Source organism: Copadichromis virginalis, linkage group LG1, assembly GCF_057382275.1.
Source record: "Copadichromis virginalis isolate Kocher_CV1m ecotype Utaka linkage group LG1, C_Virginalis_male_GT1.1, whole genome shotgun sequence".
NCBI lineage: Eukaryota > Metazoa > Chordata > Actinopteri > Cichliformes > Cichlidae > Copadichromis > Copadichromis virginalis.
The window spans coordinates 21,488,095-21,509,442 of NC_140618.1; the positions used below are offsets into that span (position 1 = coordinate 21,488,095).

Sequence of the window (21,348 nt, forward strand, 5' to 3'; positions counted from 1 at the left end):
GTCATTGTCTCACAATCATTCTTGTCTTTGTCATGTCAAAAATAATGCTCAGATTGCAGTTTTTTGCCATACTGTCTCAAATTAATACTGCAGTGATAACGGTTGCTTTTTTTTTGTTTTTTTTACATAATTATAAGTGGTCTCAAACTAAAAGAATTGACAGGCAATGCTCTGTAAAGTTGCTTAATATATTATCTTCTGCGGCAGGGTTGTTAAATGCTGAACATGTTTATGATTCTTATTAAAAGGAGAAATGCTGCTTCCTTTTAAGCTGGAAAATAAGCTTTTTTTTTTTTGTCCTTAGGGAGTTGCCATATTTTTTAAGAGGTACATTTTGGGATATCAGATGTGCCTTAAAGAATTATTTGATCTTTCCGTTATGGTTCTTATGTAATTTATGTTTATTTATTACAAAAACTTTTGTAACTGAAATTTTTAGATAATTGATGTAGAGCCTTTCAGAAATTTTGTGCGCTTCCTTTGAACATGCAATGTATGTTTCGTTTTGTTTTTTTATACTGTACCACAAAGTAGTTCTGTATTACAATAAAAAAAAATAGAAAAAAAAAATAGCGGCCTGTCATATTTTTCTGCACCAGCAGGTGGTGGAAAAGAGCTACATTAACGCTGATGGAGCTTTTGGTCCCTTTGCTGTTTGCAGGGGTTAAAGGTGTTCCTGTTTATTGGCTAGATTGGGATTTCACTTATATTGCATAACTGGAGTTGCATTTTGATAATTGAACCTAAGTCACAGTAGGGAAAACTGCGGCTGTAAAAATCAGTATGGTGCAATCTTAGCAAATTCTACCATCGTTAGCTTATTTGTCCGATGGTAAAAGCTCATAAATGCATGTAAACGTCGATACTAAGCTAACAGCCCTGCTGAAGCAAGTGTACGTACTCCACTCTTACTCAGGTCTGTAGCTTTCACAACAACGCCTGACTTTAAAGTTAACTATTTATTTGACTGGTAAACAAGGCGTCTTTCGTGTAGCGATTATCAATTAGAACTAAAATCGTTCGTTGCCTAGCAACCACGCTTTTTTAATTAACGTTCGCTTCCAGGAGTAGCTAGTTAGCTAATATTTAGCTTAATGCACTCGTAGTATATATACACACAGTAGTGCACGTAAAACATTACAACGGCAGTGAAAAAAGCCTGTAAGTATTTTAAAACTTAAGTCAACTTAAAGTTTAAACAAGACTTGGTGTGTCCCTAACAAAAACGCATATGGCAACACAGAGTTTCTCCGGTGACATCTGGTTTGCTATCTGACATGTAAACTCTTATGTTATGTCATATATTTTATATTACATATGTAAAAATTGAGAGAACTTAATATGCAGCTGAGTCCACACTGGAAGCGATTCAAACCGATAAGGCCACTAGAAATCATTGAAAGGCAAAGACATTAAGCGACTCCGGGCGAAACACCGAAGTGGGTGGGACTTCGGGACAAACATTTTTTATTTCAAATCCCAGGCGAGCAGTAAGGCGACTACTAATGAGAATGTAGAATATCGTTGATTGACACATGACCTTGTAGCATATTTACCACTAGGTTACCTCTAACCAGAGCCCATGAGTAAGTAATTCCAACTGCTCTGCCTCTAGCGTATTTATTAGAGGGTTACCGAGGCAACCGGCGCCTGGAACGACCACAGGTCGTCATTTTCGAAACGATGCCCTACGAGTAAATCGCTTTCAGCTAAGCAACAGTCACTGTCGACTGTCGCTCGCCTCCGTGCTACCATACACAGACACCAAACGCTGTTTAGACTTTAAAGCCACTCAAAGGAGCTTGTAAATTAGCATTTACCATAACACTTCCGGGCATTTCTTTTTTTCAAAATAGAAGCCTCTGCAGCGCGCTGCCGTTGTGATGCTTGTTACACACACTTGACGCTTCCGCTTTTCTTTGGCTTCCCTCTATTGACTCAACCCTGCTTCAAAAGCGTTTTTTCCATTCTCACGTGCTCGCGCGCGCACGCACGCTCTTATTCTCACTCACTCACTCCTTTCTCTTCTCAAAAGCGCCTTGTGAAGCGGATTGACAGGCTAGAATGAAAATGAGGCGGACGCTCGCTCGCGACTTCAGTGCGTACGCGTCCTTTTGAGAAAGACCTCTAAAGTTGGATCATATCACCATGGGAGCTGTTTGGGCTGCAAGGGACTTTTGTTTGTTTTTGCTCCTGTTAAATAGTCGCCAAAGCGCAGCGCTTCCAGAGTTTCGAGGTGGGACTGTAGTGAGTGTGTGTGTGTTGTCTTTTGCAGTCGTGGAGACTTTACGCACGCTTTTCCCAGGAGTGCGCTCCATGTCGTTTCACCAGCAGCGACTTTTAGCATTTTCTCCTAATTCCTAACAACTTTGTATTATAGGAAAAAACAGCACTGCCGTGGCAGGTTGCGCGCTCTGTGTACATAAACGTTTCCAAAAAGTTTTGTTTTTTGGCATGTTGTTAACATTCAGGTTTTCACAGGACTTTCCCCCCCCCCCCCCCCCCATTTCGACTCATACTCTTTTATTTCGTTTTTATCAGTTAAATCTGAATTTTCCGGCTTCATTCTCACAAATATGTCGCCTTTTTGTTAATTTTCTAACGTGTTTTTGATGATAATGCTTTCCTGTAGATCCATGCGCAGAGGGAAGTGATGGCTGTCACATTGACGCTATTTGTCAAACGACCCAAGACTCTTATAAGTGCACGTGTAAAGCAGGTTTTAAAGGCGATGGAAAACAGTGTGAAGGTAAGCATTGTGTAAATGTTTAGCCACAGATTTCTTTTCTTCCTGTTGCAGCCACACCTTGTTCTAATTGTTCAGAGCCTAAGATGTTTTAGCATTTTTAGCTTTTTCTCCCCACCCCAACCTTTATGTGTTGTTTGTTTCTCAGATATTGATGAATGTGACCTGGAGTACAATGGGGGTTGTGTGCATGAGTGCAACAACACACCAGGCAATTATCGCTGCACTTGTTATGATGGGTTTCATTTGGCACATGATGGACATAACTGTCTAGGTAAGATTAGCTTTAAACTAAATAAGCAATCTTTCATGGTAGACAGGGAGCTTGTGTCCTCAGCTGTGTAAACTCATGCTTTATAAAACGCTGAAGACGGTCTGTGTTGGTTTATGTAAGTGAATACCTCCCACCTGAAGCATTGTAAGTTGTTTACTCGTGTGATCGATTCACTGTCCTGTAGATGTGGATGAATGCCAGTTCAACAACGGTGGGTGCCAGCACACTTGTGTCAACACAATGGGCAGCTACGAGTGCCGCTGCAAAGAGGGCTTCTTCCTCAGCGACAACCAGCACACGTGCATCCACCGCTCTGTTGGTGAGTATATGTAACACAAAGTTTGAAATAGTCGCTAACTCATCTACAAAAGATTGTGTGTTTGTGGATGCCTGTGTATTGTGTAAAACTAGTAAAAAAGAAAGCGAGAGAAAGATGTGGCAGATTCTCCAAGAGACTGATGACACAATGAGGGGTGACAGGTTCAAGCTGGCTCCTGTCACTGAGCTTTCATCTGAAACAGCAACATGCTGTGGGAAAAAGGATCTCTGTGTCCCTCAGAACAAAATAAGTCAATAACTGCAACACTCTGGTCTATGCGGTCTGTGTCACAGATTAGTCTGAAGCGCCTTTGTTTCGTCTCCTTCACTGAAGTCGACTCAAATGTGACTACTTTCCACTCCATCGGGTCTTGACAACCCTTTTATATCCCAGTGGACCTATCCGCTCAGCTGTGACCCGTCCATATAAATGCTGCTACAAATCACCATTGAATATGTTGTTTTGTTTTTTGTTGTTTGGAGGTTTTTTTGGGGAATGAACTTTAGATTCTTGTTCCCTCTGTAGAGGCGCTAAGAATAACGCAGCAGTGGATGTTTTTGGCTTGTGTAGGGGCGTGAGAACAATCAGTGTCTTTCAAGTTTCCAGACTAATCTCTCAGTATGTGCGCCTTTGTGTGTAGCTGGTCAGTCACTGTAGGAGAGTTTCATTGTGTACCTCTCTCCCTCTTTCTATCCAGAGGGCCTCAACTGTATGAATAAGGAGCACGGCTGCGCCCACATCTGCAAGGAGACATCCAAAGGGGGTGTGGCCTGTGAGTGCCGTCCAGGCTTTGAGCTGGCCAAGAACCAGAGAGACTGCATCTGTACGTGCACGCTAACACTCGCAAGTGCATCGGGCTTCTTATGTTGAACTGATTATTTGCATTAGTAGTTGCATGTTGTTTACCTTACAGTGACTTGTAACCATGGCAATGGAGGCTGCCAGCACATCTGCGAGGACACTGAGAACGGCTCCATATGCAGGTGTCACAGCAGGTACACTCTGCAGCCTGACAGGAGCTCATGTGTAGGTAAGCAGGCTGACACTGAGGTGAGACGAGGAATGCAAAACAGTGAGCACAATGTTGTAGTGAAAGAAATGCTGGGATACACATCATTTTTTTTATGATTGATATGTTATTGAATTTTGGAGGAAGAGAGGACAGTATATGCCCGTGCATACAAACTGTATATACGTTGTTGTTGTTTTTTAAAAAAGCATGCTTAGGATCAGGTGAGCAGGTGGTAGGTGTACATGCATAAAAAGGAGGTGAGACAAAAATTTATCTCCATGAGCTGTTAATATGGTGAAGATATCTTTGTCATTCCAATCCTGCCTGGTAAAGATAATGTTTCCCACTCCATAGCCAGCCATCCAGCAAGCACATTAGACCACTCTGTCATCTAAAACACATCACATCAAATATCCTCTACTATCTTTAATGTCCTCACATCATTTTCCAACCAGCGTGCAAGGTTGCTAAGTGACATTGCAACATTTTTCCAAAGATGCCAAATAATAAGCCCATCCTAATGGTTCAGCCTTAAAAAAATATGGCGTTTTGAAAGCAGTCATACTCTAAGTGTCAACTGACCCAATAATAAAATAACGCTGTAGGCTAGATGAACTTTTTTTATGACTTAATTGGAGTCATGCTTTCAAATCTAGATGATGTTTACAGCATTTTAAAGCTTTAACAAAGAAACACAAAACATGTATACAATGTTTTAACCTGATGATAATTGTTTTTACATACATATATATACTCATTTATGTTCAGTATGTAGCAAAATGGATCTAGATTTCAGCCCAGGGTGGGCGAAGTCCAGGAGCTGCCTACACTATTTTTTTTTTCTTCTTGCGTTACGAGGAGGCTACCCTTACGAATGGATGAAATTAGAGGATCCCTCTTTCTCTCTATCAGTTCTCCTGTTAGGCAGCGTGCATTTTTCCACACAGCAGTTGTAAAGGATAAGGATCAGCCGTCAGATAGCGGGTAATATCTCTCCTTCCAAGCCAGCAGTGTGTGTGAGGTCTGGGCGTGTCACTGCGACGTTGTCTCCGTGATTCACTTTTCTGATCTGCCGTGTTATCTGACACACACCAAGCCACCACAAGCTGAACATCTCAAGTGTCAAAACACATCTGCGCCCTGATGGCTGGCATAAACACTCACTGAGGATAACAGTAAAGCATTACTCTGGTTTTGTGTGTCACAGAGCGAGATGAAGCCACCACAGAGTCCTTGGACCACAATGCCACGTCCTTTACAGAGGTGGACAAGCGGGTCAAACGAAGGCTGTTAATGGGTAATAATAAGACTCCCCCAGTTTTGAATTTGTGTGGGTTTTTTTGGGTTTTTTGGTTGTTGTTTTTTTACGTGTGAAGCTTCCAGGAAGCCCTCAGGAGTGGGGAGAGGAGTTTATTTCTAGCAAACTGATACATTCCTCAGTCTTTTGAGCAAACTGTGAAATGGCTGCATGCTCACTTTCTCACCGCCGATCTCACTTGAAATATACACGTATGTGACAGTGTGGTACATTTCACATTTTCCTTCCATTTGGAAAGGAAAGCATGTGAATCTTTTCTTCTATGTTGAGTATTCATCAGTTGTGTGATTCTGGATCACTCAATACATGTAAAACATTGTGTGATTGGTACTTTATTAGGTATGCAGTCTCATCCGGTGAGACTGTACGGGTCAGCCCTAATCCAAACATCTCAGTGACGTTAGACGCACAATATTGTTAAATTCTGCACGTTAATTTAACCTTTTAAATCAGTGGACGAAATTGTTTAAAGGGTACTTTACAGGAAATCGTTTTATTCTGCTAAGTTCTAGTATTTTGTCACAAATGGAAAGCACAGCATTCCCCACTAGGAGAAAGGTCTTTTGCATGCAGTGATAACTCGTGTTGCATTTTTAGAAACCTGCGCCGTGAACAATGGCGGCTGCGACTGCACCTGCAAAGACACATCCACCGGCGTGCGCTGCAGCTGCCCCGCTGGCTTCACGCTTCAGCCAGATGGGAAGACGTGCAAAGGTCAGACTGCCGTCTTCACAACGAGGGATAGTATCTTAATACGCTAACAAACCTGCATGTGAAAATGTGTTCTTAGAATCTCACTTGTTTCACCCGCAGATATCGATGAATGCGAGGTCAACAACGGCGGCTGCGATCACTCCTGCAAGAACACCATCGGCAGCTTTGAGTGCAACTGCAGAAAAGGTTTTAAGCTGCTGACAGACGAACGCTCCTGTCAAGGTAGACGTGGCTCCTGAACTGCAGGAGCAGTAACAGGAACTTGCATGAACGAGATAATGATGACATTTACAACATCTCTCTCTTGTTTCCTTTTTTTTTTTTTTTTTAATCACTGAGTGAATTTAGATTTTTCTTTTTTACAAAAAGAAAATTAGGATCATGTTGAATTTTTCTGAGTTTTTCAGACTTCTACATCATTAGTGTGATTTTATTCAACTTGAATTACTTGACAATTATTTCATGGTTCAGGCTTTAAAGAGTTGAATACATCAGGGAGCATGTAAACCCTTTTTCTGGGGTTTACTTTTGTTTACCTTTTTTTGCATCAGAGTTTGGCATGATTGATGACAATGATTTCTTTTTTAAAAGTCGTTTCTATGAAAAGCTAGTATTTTTGCTTTTGTTTTTTTAATCTGCTGTAGTGTAATGTACCTGTCGCACTTCACTGAGTAGGAAAATGGTCGTCATTAGATGGGGAAATTCCTGCTGGCGAAGATTGTAACTGACTGCCCTGCTATTATGTCATCTGCCTGATTTTGATTACAGATATAGACGAATGCTTCTTCGAGCGCACATGTGATCACACCTGTGTGAACTCCCCGGGTGGTTTTCAGTGTCTGTGCAACAAAGGCTATACCATGTATGGACTGGCCCACTGTGGAGGTGAGACTAAGTTGGGTGGAGGGCACTACACATAACAAGTTCAGCATAACACACAAGTGCTTGATGCATTTAAATGTTTTATTTGATTAAGCACATAGATGTGAGTGGTTGCTCACTGGCGTTTTTGGAAATCGATCTCTGAAATGATAAAGAGTAACTTTTTTTCCCCATTTTTTTTTTTTTTTTTCCCCATCCCAGATATAAATGAATGCAGTGTGAACAATGCCGGTTGCGAGCATGGCTGTGAGAACACCGTGGGTGGATTTGAATGCTTTTGCCGTCCCGGCTATAAGCTACATTGGAACAAAAAGGACTGCATCGGTAGGTTAGCACCTGTCTCTGAATGACAAGCAGGTCTGTTATTGTCACGTCTCAATGGAAATTGTGCAGTGATGAAGTGTGACAGCAAACACCTTTGTGGACAAAAACAGGAGATACTTTGAGTTGTTCTTTATTTATTTATTTGTTTACTCTTTAATTTTCTTGTGCTTGAGTAATCCATCCAAAATGCTACAAAGCTGTCAGGATTTTGGACTTTCTGTGCTTCTTCATCTTCATGTGCATCTTCCTCCTTCCTGCTTTTGAACATGTTTGAGTTTTGTTGTGGTTTTTATCTAGCGGCTGAGGGTTTATCACCTGCACAGCCCCCATCTAAACCTACTTTGAACTGTAGCAAGCAGGAGGGAGGGGATCGCTGCTTTCTGACCTGCCAGTCTCAAGTACACATCAGCAGCGGTGAGTTGGTTGAGCCAGATCTCTGTATAGTGTGAGCTGCGATAAACCGGTGTGTTGGTTTAATAACTGAGCAATTTTTTGGCTACGTTATATATCATCTGTCATGCAATCAGTCTTTATTTGTATGGACATCTTTCATGCAAGTTAGTGCAGTTCACAGCGCTTCACAGATGACTAACCAGTAGATAATGAGAACAAAGAGTGATAAAGCAAAGCAAATAATATGCAATAATATGTGATATATATAATAAATTAAAAAGAGAACAAAAACATTAAGAAATAGACGATAAAATGACCTATAAATAGATTAGAAGCACCTAAAAAAAAAATTGAGAAAGATATGACATTAAAGATAAAAAATAATGAAATGAAATACTAATAAACTAAGAATATCCAAATAAAATAAAGCTGCATAAAAATACAGCATGTATGTGGAATATACATTAATGGTCTTATCATTGGGTGGTGCTGTGGTCAGCACTGTCGCCTCACAGTGAGTTCTCTCTGGGTACTCTGGCTTCTTCCCACAGTCCAAGAACATGCATGGGTACATCTCTCTGTGTTGGCCCTGCGATAGGCTGATGACCTGTCCAAGGTGTACCGCAGCTCTCACCCTATGACAGCTGGGATAGGTTCCCTGAATGAGATAAATTGATGGTTTGTCTCTTTCATAGTTTATTTTTATCATATTGCCCTCTTCAGTTTACTTGTTGACTCTCTGCGGACCCCAAGAAAAGTACTTGTTGCTGTGGTAACAGCTAACTGGGGGTGTGAATAAAATTTTTTTAACAAGAGCTACTTGCTGATATGAAGCAGATGGCTGGTGTTGGGCTGTCAGAGTGAAGCAGCTGCAAAACATGTCAACTAATCCAGCAGGATTAGCACTGCTACAAGTCCCACATTTAAATCAGGATATTTTGACAATTGCAGGTTCACAGGTTAGTTAGAGAGAGATAAAAAGGACCAGGGTGGATTGGTGAAGAAGCTTATGATACATCGAGGATGCTTTTTGTATATTATGTCTTCAAACAGCACAATTCAGTCAGGTGGAAGTGCAACTAGTCAGTAAGCTCAACAGTTGTAGATTTAATTGAGTGAAAAGTCTGTTGACGGACTTCATGTTCATACATGCTGCCTGTCTTTTGTCTTAGTTGTTTTTTTGGCCCTTACTTTTGTCAGTGTCGGTCCCTGTGTCACGGCCTCGTGTGTTTTCAGGGACGGAGGATTCCTACACAGTGACCTGTGGAATGCCTCTGCCCTGCTTGGCTGACGCACAAAAGAACAACAGTGGCTCATATTGCTTAGGCAAGTACAGGACATCGCAGATTTACATCTTTTTTTTTTCCGCTCTGCCAAAGAAAACAGTAACACAGGAACAGGTAGGTCACGCTTTACTTGTCTTCACTTGATAACGATATTTTCTGTCCCCCTGTCGTGCAGGTCGAGAAACGGCCAGCCTTGCCCGCATTAAGACAACGGCCACTTTTAAGTCTGGCACCGCAAGGTGCAACTTAAAACGAAGTCAGGAGAAACTCAGGGAGAGCCTAAACTCAGCGCGCTCAGGTACAGCGCCACGCCGACTCAAAGCACAAGACTTAGAGTTATATCGTCTTTATGTTGCTGGTTAAAAAACATTTTGGGTTTACCGAAAACTGCCAACATCTAAAGACTCTGAAGCAGACCTTAAAGATGCTTCAAAGAAAACCAAAAACCAAGAGCAAATGTGAAAGAAATTTGCGGGGAAAGTGATGTGGTTTTGAGTGTCTTCCACATCTCAGCACAGCACTTTGTCTGCCAGTGACAGGGAGGATGTAATTGGCCACAGGATGCCTTTCAGTTGTGTGTGACCTAGCTATCAATCAAACACGATTCTGATTGTAGGATTATTTTGCTTCTACAAAAGGGGCTCAGCATGGTACATCCCTCACAGACACTGAAAGGAAACCAACATCTCATTGCCATTGCATCCCCTTTGTTCTATTAGCTTTTCACTGTGCATGACCAAAGATTATTGTATGTGATTAATGTTTCCTGTCTGTTAACAACTGTGCAATTTTTCTCTTTGTTGTGCTTGCTGGGGGTTTGTTGTGTCCCATGTTCACAGAAAGGAAGTTTCTCTTCACTGAAAATGTCCAGTTCAGCTACGTGAGCCTGCGCTGCACCTCATCCGGACAGAGAATGCGTAGCCGCCATGGCAGGAAGGCCGGCGAGGAGGACGGCTCCTCAATCACTGCTGAGTTTGAGCTGGATGTGAACCTAGAGGAGGTAACAGGTTGGTCTCTCTGTGGTTTCTGCTTGGCTGCCCGCCTGTCTGTCTGCGACCTGTGATTATGATTCTTAAATCTGTCTTTCGCCGCTCTGTTTGTCACTAAACAAACCAAGCTGTGTAAAAGTATCTCCTGTTTTGACTTGGCTCTGGTGATGGGCTCTAGATTTGGGGCAAAGGGTGTTTTTGTTTAATTTCCTTGATTTCTGCGTTAGCGGTGTGAAGTAAGCTTATGGGAATCTAGGCATGAAATCGTAGGTTATTGCAGGTGAACAATAGGAAATCTTGCTTTGGAAACTCTTGCAGTATCGAGTGCTTTTCTCAGCAGAGGGTTGTGACGTGAACTGCGCACGCCGCCGTTCAGAGAAGAGGCTCAGGAAGACCATCAGGACCCTGCGGAAGTCCATCAACCGGGAGCAGTTCCACCTCCACTTTGCCGGAGCAGACTACAATCTATCCAGGAGTCCGAGCCAGCTGGCAGAGCTGCCAGGACACTGCATAGCAGGACAGATGCTCTTGGGCAGAAAATGTGGTGAGTTGAGTTTATGTGTGTAGTGTTTATTCACTGTAGAAATCCTGTTAACGAGCAGAGCACAAACAGTTAATCCAGGCAAAACTTCTACTGGAAACGTTAATGCTTTTCATCTTTCCCACCGCTTTGTTTTTTGAGGCAGCAGCACTTGTGAGCATACCCCATACACACAGTAGACCCATAGTCATGGCTTTAAGTAATTGAATTGGCCCAAGCCAGTGAGATATATTTAGACAGGCGGGTTTAATGATTGGATTTGGAGCAGGTGTGGGCCAGATGAATGCCATATTTGGTTTGCAGACATTCTGTAATGAGCAAGTTGGAGGGGGAAAGCGAGCTTGTGTGGAAGAACAGAGAAGCTGTTGTTGGCCCTCCAAGCTGCGAGATCTTCCAGCATCTCCATGGGATAAAAGTGTAACGTTAGGGCTGATGGCAGGTCTCCTGCTGCCTCTTGCTTGAATTTTATATACAACCTGCGCTGGAGAAAAATGCTCTTTAAATAGGGCTGTCGATGGTGGAGAGCTCAAGGCAGGCTTGTGTTTTCTCTGGCGGCTGCAACTGTATGCCCCTATTTTCAGGCCTCACAATGTGTTGGCTGCGTGCTGGACATCTTCTCAGTATCAGCGAGGGGAAACTGGTGCCTTTCCTCCTAAATTGTGATGTCTAAATATTTATTCAGGCAGTATGCGCTTTGTTCAATATATGCGTCAGTGTTGAGGATGTTTTAACTTAATGTAGGCCCAGATCTTTATCCCCAGATCTCAGGAATATGGCTGATGGCCAAAAAAATGTGTCAAACTATAGCCGCTCTGTAGTTTCATGAGATAATGTCTGTTGAGGGAAAGTCATAAGTTTTGCTTTCCATTCATCTCCCTGTAATTTTTTTTTCTTTGGTCTCATCATTAACATTTAAGCTACGTCTGCTGTTAAGCTTTCCTGACATGATTTATTTCACATCTTAAGTGTCTTTATTCCTTCCGTCCCCCGCTTTGCTTTCAGGTCAACATTAGGCAGTCTATTGGTTGTGGCAAGGGTGTAGACATGTAATTTGGGAGAGGAGGGAAAAAGGAGAGGGGGGCTCTGAAAGGCATTCTTCTTAACCTCCAGCTCTTTAAAGGAGCTATATTTTTCCCTCCTCCCCCATCTTTTGCTCTGGCTTAGTTTGGAGTGCAGTTTAGTCCTTTTCAATTTGCCCACTCCATTGAAAACCCCATTTGAAGCTCATTCTCACTCCTTGAGAAGAACACAGTCTTCTGTGGATTTGAAGAAAACACTGTGCACAGTTTAAAGCGTGGCAGCTCCTCCTCCTCTGTGCTGTGTTTGGGTTATTGGTTGAAGTAACGTTTATATTCCGGGACATTGGTTCAGTTTAAATAACTTGTGATGTTAGCTTATTAATAACATGATCATTTTGAGTCTAAAATTTATTTCAACTCTACATTATTTATGTGCAGGAAAACAACCAAAGCATACATAAGAGGCTTCATGTGAACGTGTCCACAGGTCCACATGTTCTCACATCCATGTGAGTGTCGCAGTGAACTTGTTTGTGTGTTTGTTTTAACGTTGGAGATGTTTAGGAAGTGCTGTTGATTCAAGCTGGCACTTTAAGTGCTGTCCCCCCCCCCACTACCCTTGCACCCCAGCTGGGGGCCACTTTGCATGACCCCTAGCCACTAAACTGCTAAAGAGAATTGACTTCACCCACACCATGGGAATCAATTAGCATCAGCTGTTTGGGCCCCTGCTTGATGGGCGCGAGCAGTGATTGGACCAAGTAGAATGGGGGGATTCAGAAACCTGACCTCTTTTATTGGGTTCAGCTCCTTACTACTGTGATACCATAGTGTTTTCCTATGTCATCAAGTAGGCAAAAACCAGGGACTTGAATAGAGGTGAAAGGTCTTTTAAACCTCTTTGGGGCCATCAATTCGAGAACTCTATAGAACCGTTCTTTGCATTTGAAAGACTTCAAGTTTTTCTTTCTTTCCTCTTTTTCACTCTCACTGTCTCTTCCCTCACAGCTTCCCTCTGTCAAATAAAAGCTGTTAGAGGACAATGCAGTGATGGCTCCTTGTGGTCTTTTAGAATAAACAAAAGGCTTCAAAAATGAGCTGCTCTTGATAGAATTACATTTTCTTTCTCCCAACGAAAACCTAACAGTCTACGGAGCCACGTATAATGGATCTGTGTGAAAGCTTTTGTGTGTCGAGCTCTCTCTGATATTGGTTGTTTTCTTTCAGCCCGGTTGAAGGCTACATATGAGGCACGTTTTGCTCGAAAGTCTCAGGAGTTTAATTGATTTATTCTTGTGTGAGCTCAGCTTTAGTTTTCAAGTGAAGTTCTTACGGCTATCAGACAGACACAGTAATTGCCAAATTAATTACAGGCATCAGTCTGAATGGGAGGAACCAAAGCAAAACAGTGTTTTAGCCCCTTTAATCAAGTGTTTGCGCTTTTATACGATAAAAGGGAAGCTCTCCCTTTGATTTGCGGCTGTGATTGCTTTTAAAAGAGCTGAGGGTGCTTACGTTGGCATTTAAAGTTCCTCTCTGATGCACAGCCATGTTGTGTCAAGTATTAAGACAGGTGTAGGTGTGGATGCAGTAAAGGCAGCACTGGGAGAGGCTGTTGTTCTTTTGTCCCCATGATTTTGTTTTTGCATGGCTGTTTTAGGTTGGTTTGCAAATGTACTTTAATGGCATTTGGACTTTTAATGTGTGTGTTTCATGCAGTCCAAAGCAAATAAAATTCATAACTTCAGATCAGTTTATTTGTATAGCTCATTTAGGCACAGCAAACACTGAACAAAGTGCAAAACAATCATGTAAAACAGATCAATAAAGATAAATGTTAAACAGGCAAATAAAAGTTGACTTAAAGGGAATAACCAACAATAAGGGAATGTAATTGAAAAGCAAAAGTTTACAAGAAGACACAGTTAAAATGAGACTTGAACCTGAAACCTGCAATAGTTACACTGTGTTAATGTAATGCACAAGCATTTTCATAGCTGACATCTTATCATACAGTTGTAGCTAAGATAAATGTACTTATCTCTCCTTTAGGCATCATGTAGGTTATCCTTTGTTAGTATCAAGCCGTACTCTGTTTAGTGACACAAATCTGACATTTGAATCCAGTGGGCATATTTCACAAACATTTTACGAACATGCTCTTCTACTGTTTTCTATTTGAAGACTCTAGAACTTTATATAGGCATCACAACAGCATCACTACTTTACATGATGCAGTCCTGATATGTTACCTGCACGTTGTTCACATCTGATTGTGTGGTGCCATATAAAGATGGCCTGTAACCATACAGCCTAATGCACCACTCTCTGGTACAATAATCTACACTGAGCTCAGTGATACCTTTAAGATGGCAGGAAAACGCTGTCAACAGATAGATAATTGTTCAGGCTCAGCTGCCTTCTTAAAGCTGGCGCTCACTGCTCTTTACTGTGTTTATCCAGTTCAAGTATTTACATGATCCTCTTTGATTACACTTGAGAGGCAGCTGTGATCTGGGTTTCTTTAATGGTCTCATCATTCACTGTAGCTGCGGTGTTTATTGTGTACATCTACACTGTGGTTAGGACTGCTTGATTGTGTGTAACCACGGGGCAATCTGCTATATTTGTTGATTCATGTCTGCTTATCGCATTGTTCTTTTTTTACCCACACACTCTTATGGTGTGGTTATTTGTCCATGAGCGCCACCTGACCTGATCTGTCTACTAAATTGACTTTAATTACAAGTTCAAACGTTAACGTCTGTTTTGGATGGCTTATCTTTAAGTGTTTGTTTTTAGTTTTTGCGGAAATGTTCCATCATCCTCAAACAGTTACATTTGTTTGTAATTGACTCTATATCACAGAATTACTGTCTGAAAAATATTTCTGTGTGTTTAGTATTCAAAAAATATGACTTTTCCCCCTCAACTTAGCATAGCACAAAGATAAAACTGTCAGCACATGCTTAGCAACTCTTTGGAGAAACTTTGTAGGCCGACATTTGCTTTATGTGCACTAGAGACGGGCATGCAACAGTGTCTCGCTACAAGTATGTCACAGAACGGCTAAACTTTAATCTCTCTTGATGTCCTTTTCCATCTGTGTCTTAGTGAGCTGCGGTGTTGGGACCTACTACGATGGCGATCAGGGACGGTGTTTGTCGTGTCCAGCTGGAACGTATCAGGACGAGGAGGGACAGATGTCCTGTGAGGTGTGTCCTACACCTCAAGGAAGAGAAGTCTCCAAAGTGGTGGGAGCTCGAAACATTTCAGAGTGTGGAGGTAAAACACCATATTTTAACATTTAAAAAACATCAAACAATAAAATTTTATAGTGTATTATAAACTGGTTTGTCTTAATTCTTTATGATGTGTCCTTTAAACATACTTTACTGCAGGCAACTTGACATTTAATGTCTTGTGTGTTGACTTTGTATGTGTTGAAATCCTGGAGATGTCACAAGACAGGAACCTACCACGAGGGCTATTTTAAGTGCTTTGGAAGATTTCTGAGTGTCTGTCTGTGGACAGATTTTGATCATGTGCTATCAAAACTTTACAGGTGCCAAGTTTCAAATTAAAGACAGGTTCAGAAATCTGTGTTTTCCAAGTTTTCACAGATTGACTGATCCTACAGCCAAATGTTAATGCTAATTTTTAATTTTACAAGCAGTTAAAATGGTCAAATCAACTCACCCAAGCACCCATACAGTGCTTTTATCTGTAGCTAAGCACTTTCTAACATTCACACACACTCAATTCTGTATGTTACCCAAGAATGCTTCAGCATGCAGGCAGGAGTCGAGGATTGTTTCACCAACTTTCTGATTGGTAGATGACCTGCTCTACCACCTGAGCCAGTATTAATCTGGTTTGTGCAAAAACTAGTCACCTTTAGGGCTCAGAAAGCAGGTCACAAATAAATAAATAGTAAATTCTCTTTTTTACTTTATGGTGACATGTAAATGCCAAGCAACTGTCAAACGTAAAGCCCAGGGGCCAGAATCAGCCTGCCAAAGACTGACCCACTGCGCAGCTTTGGAGAGTGTGAAGGAAGGGATGAATTTTAGACTTTTAACTGCATTTAAAAAAAAAAAAATGTTTTTCAGCTTTCCCTACTGACACAGACCCCTCTCATAGCCAGTCTTACTGCACCAAATTAAAAAACAAATAAATAAACAATGAAAAAAGAGATTGTGTGTTATTTAACTACCTACTAAAAAATGTATGATATTTTATAGATATTTATATCAAATAAATAATCCAAAAAAAGCAACAGTCGCAGAAAATTAAATATAAAGTTGTGAAGGTACAAAGGAAGCAGTGGTGCCTCGATAAAGATCTCGTTGGCAGTTGTTTTGCTTTGTGTAAATCTGAAGAAGCTTGAATATGAATTAACTTCTTTCAGTCCTGAATAAAAAGCTCAAGGAGCCACCATGTTTTGTTCTCCTCCTGTGCTGTTATCAGAGTCACATCTCGCCTGACAGACTAAACAAGACGAGCTATCACACATCCACTTTGTACTAGTCACCCAGGAGTTACACACAGTGAGAGGTGGAGATGTAACACAGCATTTTTTCCATTAGTATTTTCTTAAGTTTTGCTAAATAAAAGTAAAGCAAAGTTGTTGTTGTTGTTGTTTTTTTGTTTTTTTTTAAGTGGACAGAGCATTTCCTGCTTCTAACAGTGTGAACTGACCCTGTGTGTGTGTTTTTGTGTGTGTTTTTGTGTGTGTGTGTGTGTGTGTGTGTGTGTGTGTGTGTGTGTTCGTGTTCAGGTCAGTGTTCCCCTGGTCAGCACTCCCACGATGGCTTCATCCCCTGCCAGCTCTGTCCACCTGGAACGTACCAACCAGAGGTGGGGCGCACCTCCTGCTTCCCCTGTGGAGGGGACCTGGGCACCCGGCGCATCGGGGCTGTCTCATTTCAGGAGTGTGAGACCAAAGGTATGAAAGATTTTAGTTATGTCACTGGATATAAAACCTAATAACGTCTGCCTGGTATATTTTAGCTTTCGCTTTAGTTTAGCTTTAATATAAACGAAGGGTTTAAATGGTTCTTTTGGAGCCGAGAACGTTTATGAAAGCCTGCCAGACTTGTGAAATAAAGTGAACCATCTGTTGTTTTGGGGATTTGAAGTCTTTTTTTTTGTGACTTCAAAACACTGTGTAGCATTTGCAGGTGTTGATAGGGACTCTGCTGCCCTCTGCAGCTGTTGTATGGTTTTTACCAGGCACAGAGAGTTTCCGTTCTAACTCAAGCGCAGAGTTTTTTGTTGTTGTGTTTTGTTTTTTTTATGTATAACGTTTTAACTGAAGATTTTTCAGGTATAATGTAGGATACGATTTTTTTGTACCCCGAATGTTGGTGGCATTAAATCAGCTAACAGCTCTCTATCGCTGGCCTTTGTTCCTGCAGTGCAGTGCTCTCCAGGACATTACTACAACACCAGCACACACCGCTGCATTCGCTGCCCAATGGGCACATATCAAGGGGATTTTGGTCAGAACTACTGTGTCACCTGCCCTGGAAACACCACCACCGACTATGATGGTTCCACTAACATCATGCAGTGCAAAAGTATGTATATCTGTAGGGGGTGGGGCAGGGTTTTAGTTTCCAATATTAGAATTCCATTTGAGATATTTTTAATTTTTGTGTCACTTACAGACCGACGATGTGGAGGAGAGCTCGGGGATTTTACAGGTTACATCGAATCTCCCAACTACCCGGGAAACTATCCTGCGAATATCGAGTGCACTTGGATCATTAACCCTCCCCCCAAACGCAGGATCCTTATTGTTGTCCCTGAAATCTACCTGCCTATTGAGGATGAATGTGGAGACTACTTGGTGATGAGAAAAAGCGGTGAGTTCTACTGTGTTTGTGCCATTTAACTAACAAATAAAATATAACACAGGGGTTTTAGGTTGGATTTGCTTTGGTTTGGGCTCAAGTTACGATTATGATCCTTTTTTTAAAACGCTATAATCCTCAGAAGTTATGAAAACAAGTGTCTGCTTACAATATAGTCTGTGTGTACAGAGCAGGATGAATCGGCACAGTGGTAGAAAAACATCTCTTAATGTCATAAGAGTGGTTTTCATATTCATCAGTAGTTACGTATTAAGGCCTTTCCTCTGTGCTTCTCACAGCTCTCCCCAACTCTGTGACGACCTACGAGACGTGTCAGACGTACGAACGTCCCATTGCCTTCACCTCCCGCTCCAAGAGGCTTTGGATACAGTTCAGGTCCAATGAGGGAAACAGCGGCAAAGGCTTCCAGGTTCCATATGTGACGTATGATGGTGAGATGGTTTGTCTTGGAAATAAGATTAATACTGTAATTCCATGTAAGTTCACAACCTGGTCCCACCAAACCAGCGCACACTATATTGTGTCTCTCATTTTTCCAATATAAATGATTGAAATCCTCATTTTCATTCAGCATTTATCTTTCAGAAGCAGAGCAAAGTGTTTTCATTTCATTCATGCAGCATTTGGCCTGGCAGGAATCTTTTTCTTTTTTTCTTTTTTTTAATGGCCCAGAAGAGACGATGTGTGCTGGGTGCCATTACGACCCATAGTTATTTGAAATTGGTACATGGTGTCCTCCCTGAGGATTATCAGAGACAACTTGGAAAAAGATGTCTGTGGGTTTTTGTCCCTTGTTTTTGGGGGGTGGGGTGTAACGAATACTGTGTGCCTCATTCGTTTAAGAGGAAAAAAAAAAATCTGCCCCTGCCTGTAGAAACTGCGGTTTCCATTAAGTCTTCTGTAGGGTTCTACATTTGTTTTATTGTTTGTTTGTTTTTTGAACAATCCCTTTTAAATTTGATGAATTGAGAAAGAATAAACCGATGATACCTCTGAATATTGTTTAAATCTAGTTTGTTTTTTCTTACTAAGCTATTTATGAACGTTATTTGTTTCAGAGGACTACCAAGAGTTGATAGAAGACATCGTCAGAGATGGAAGATTATATGCTTCAGAGCATCACCAGGAAATACTTAAGGTATCAGGATTTTATAATTATATTATACAAATGTTTAACAGGGAGCACTGTGGTCTCCAGCCTGAGTAGGTCTAAAATACCTAAAACCTTTAGTGTAAGCTGTATATATTTATATTTATCCATTACTTTCATCTTTTAAAGCATTGCATTCCTGACTTACTAACCTGCTCATTAAGAGTTTTAGCTGTTTTATCTCATGGGCTATTTTCAGCTGACCATTTAGACTTTATTTGACAAAGATCAGCTGGCCAGTTTTGACTCCTCACTGTGTTAGTGGTTTGGCTCCAGTGACCATGTAGCACCCTCTTTTGGGAACAAGTAGAAATACAGAGTACCGCTCACATGAACCCATAAGAGCCCCGACCCATTTTATTGTCAAGAAAACTGTGAGAGAGTAAGTGTTGAAACTTTAATAGGAACTTCCCTCTGTGTGTAAAGGGACAGTGACACCTGTGTCACTGTGGTTTCCTATGTGTAAAAATTACATACTGTAAGTCTGTGAAGGTTCTCAGTCATCCAGGTCATCGTAGTCTAAGGAGCTTGGAAAGAAAAGCATCTGGACTTCTTTAAGTTGCTTGAAGACGTTTCACCTCTCATCCGAGAAGCTTCTTCAGTTCTAAGGTCAAATGGTGGAGAGTCCCAGATATAAACCTAGTGGGAGTTTCCCCCTAAAGAGGGACAAAGGACCCCCTGATGATCCTCTACTTAATCACGTGTCCAAAATGTGAACATTCACATTTTGGACAGAGAGGACAGACGGTTTGAATAGAGGAGTGAAAGAAGCCATCTATGTCCACTGTGAGCGACCATCTTTGAACAGAGGCGCTGGTTTACGACACCAACTCTCTGCCATCTATAATCCAGTTTTGAGATTCCTTCCCAGACACCTTAACGCCCACTCACACCCTGGGCCATCTGACCTCAGGAAATCACATGAAAGGGTGGGGCCAGGTTTCACAATGAGCTCACCCGAAACCGTGGCTGATTGTTACCTACACCCGTTTTCACACCTTGGCTCATGTGATTAGGTAGAGGATCATCAGGGGTCCTTTGTCCCTCTTTGGGGGGAAACTCCCACTGGGTTTAAATCTGGGACTCTCCACCATTTGACCCTTAGAACTGAAGAAACTTCTCGGATGAGAGGTGAAACGTCTTCAAGCAACTTAAAGAAGTCCAGACGCTTTTCTTTCCAAGCTCCTTAGACTACATACTGTAAGGAATTCTTTTGGATAACACACTTCTTTTTTTTTTTTCCCCCCCCTCAGGACAAGAAGCTCATGAAGGCACTGTTTGACGTGCTGGCTCACCCACAAAACTTCTTCAATTATACAGCGCAAGACTCGAGAGAAATGTTCCCCAAATCCTTCATTCGCTTCCTGCGGTCCAAAGTCCTGAGGTTCCTTCGTCCTTAAAAAAATAAATAAAAAGTTGCCACAAGGTTCCAGGATTTTTTCATAATAAGCTTAAATTAGAAACTGGACCCTCTTATGTGTTTTATCAATTGACCCCTGCGCATTCTAAGGTTACGTGTTGGACAAGAGGACCGCACCTGATGAAACGATCCCAATGGAAAAGTGAAATTTTTAACTGAGGAAGTGGTACAAACCACAGATCTATATGGGCTTCCTCGGAGAGGAATTAGGAGATCTCATTTGGAAAATACTTCTAACAGCAGATGAATGACATTATACGGCCCTTTAAATTTTAAAGTTGGGATTTAAATTCCAAATTGGGTATTGGAATGTTGAGAAATACTGTGCATGGCGGCATTATGGGACTCTTTAATTGCATTTGGATGAAAAACAAATATGATAGACGAACAGATATATGCTGAATGTCAGTAACACTGTATATAGGTTTAGGTTTAACATTTAGTTTTTTAACATGGCCTGCACAGGTAGGCATGAAATACTGACAGAAATACTGCAAAAATGTCAGGAACAAATAGTGCACACAAGTTTTCTTGGGGAAATTAGCACTGCAAAAGAAGTAGCCCTGCCACAAAAGCAATTATTCTGATGAATGTCTTGTATATGATGTAAAAAGTTTTAGGTGAAACGCTAATGTTTTGTAGCAGCTACATACACTTTAATGGTATAGCATGGCTGCGTTTGCTGTTGGCTCACGTATTTGGTCTTCTAAGGTGTCTGGATGAGCACTGCTGTTCTTTAAAAAATACTTTTCCTTTCCAAAACTAGTCACAAGACAATGACTGCTTCAGCTAGGTCACTAGCAACCAAAGACAACGAATTACTCTGCAGAGAAACGGAACAATTTGTGATGCCATGAATACATGAAAAGTTCTGTAAAATAGAAGTAAACTATATTTACCTCTCCTAGATGAAACAAGTATGTATATTTTTATGATTTTGTACATCGAATGTGCTGTAAATAAAGACCGGAAACGGATTTCCACCACTTTCAACCACTTTTTCTCATTTCTGTACAAGTTCATGTGTTTGTATATGTTTAACACCTCCAGAGGAATAATAAAGTTGGTCTTTATTAAGTATT

The 21,348-nt window shown here is 41.4% G+C and overlaps 2 protein-coding genes and 1 long non-coding RNA gene across 8 annotated transcripts in view; 2 read left to right on the plus strand and 1 right to left on the minus strand.

Annotated features, from left to right (window-relative positions):
- The window catches only part of sinhcafl (SIN3-HDAC complex associated factor, like), a 5,247-nt gene extending 4,815 nt beyond the window's left edge, over positions 1-432 (plus strand). The window contains exon 6 of the mRNA XM_085454459.1: positions 1-432. This exon is cut by the window's left edge and continues 1,488 nt beyond it. The gene's annotated coding sequence lies outside the window, so the exon portion shown is untranslated.
- The window catches only part of LOC146718713 (uncharacterized), a 9,622-nt gene extending 7,705 nt beyond the window's left edge, over positions 1-1,917 (minus strand). The window contains exon 1 of the long non-coding RNA XR_014920180.1: positions 1,821-1,917. This is a non-coding gene — a long non-coding RNA (uncharacterized LOC146718713). The remainder of the gene's footprint in view (positions 1-1,820) is intronic.
- On the plus strand, positions 613-21,346 carry scube2 (signal peptide, CUB domain, EGF-like 2). Of its 6 annotated transcripts, none has more exons than XM_085454424.1 (23): positions 613-916; positions 2,633-2,749; positions 2,895-3,020; positions 3,205-3,339; positions 4,037-4,162; positions 4,253-4,369; positions 5,559-5,648; positions 6,267-6,383; positions 6,483-6,605; positions 7,152-7,268; positions 7,467-7,589; positions 7,887-8,003; positions 9,219-9,308; positions 9,444-9,566; positions 10,108-10,275; positions 10,595-10,801; positions 14,932-15,102; positions 16,598-16,765; positions 17,238-17,399; positions 17,490-17,687; positions 17,975-18,127; positions 18,755-18,834; positions 20,100-21,346. In XM_085454424.1, the coding sequence occupies exons 1-23, from the start codon at positions 847-849 to the stop codon at positions 20,244-20,246; spliced, it is 3,045 nt and encodes a 1,014-aa protein (XP_085310550.1). In that variant the 5' UTR covers positions 613-846; the 3' UTR covers positions 20,247-21,346. The 6 variants fall into 6 exon arrangements, with proteins under 6 accessions (XP_085310550.1, XP_085310558.1, XP_085310534.1 ...); XM_085454432.1 differs by lacking the exon at positions 613-916 and adding an exon at positions 1,519-1,586; XM_085454408.1 differs by lacking the exon at positions 613-916 and adding an exon at positions 2,045-2,236.
- Positions 21,347-21,348: the final 2 nt, after the last annotated feature.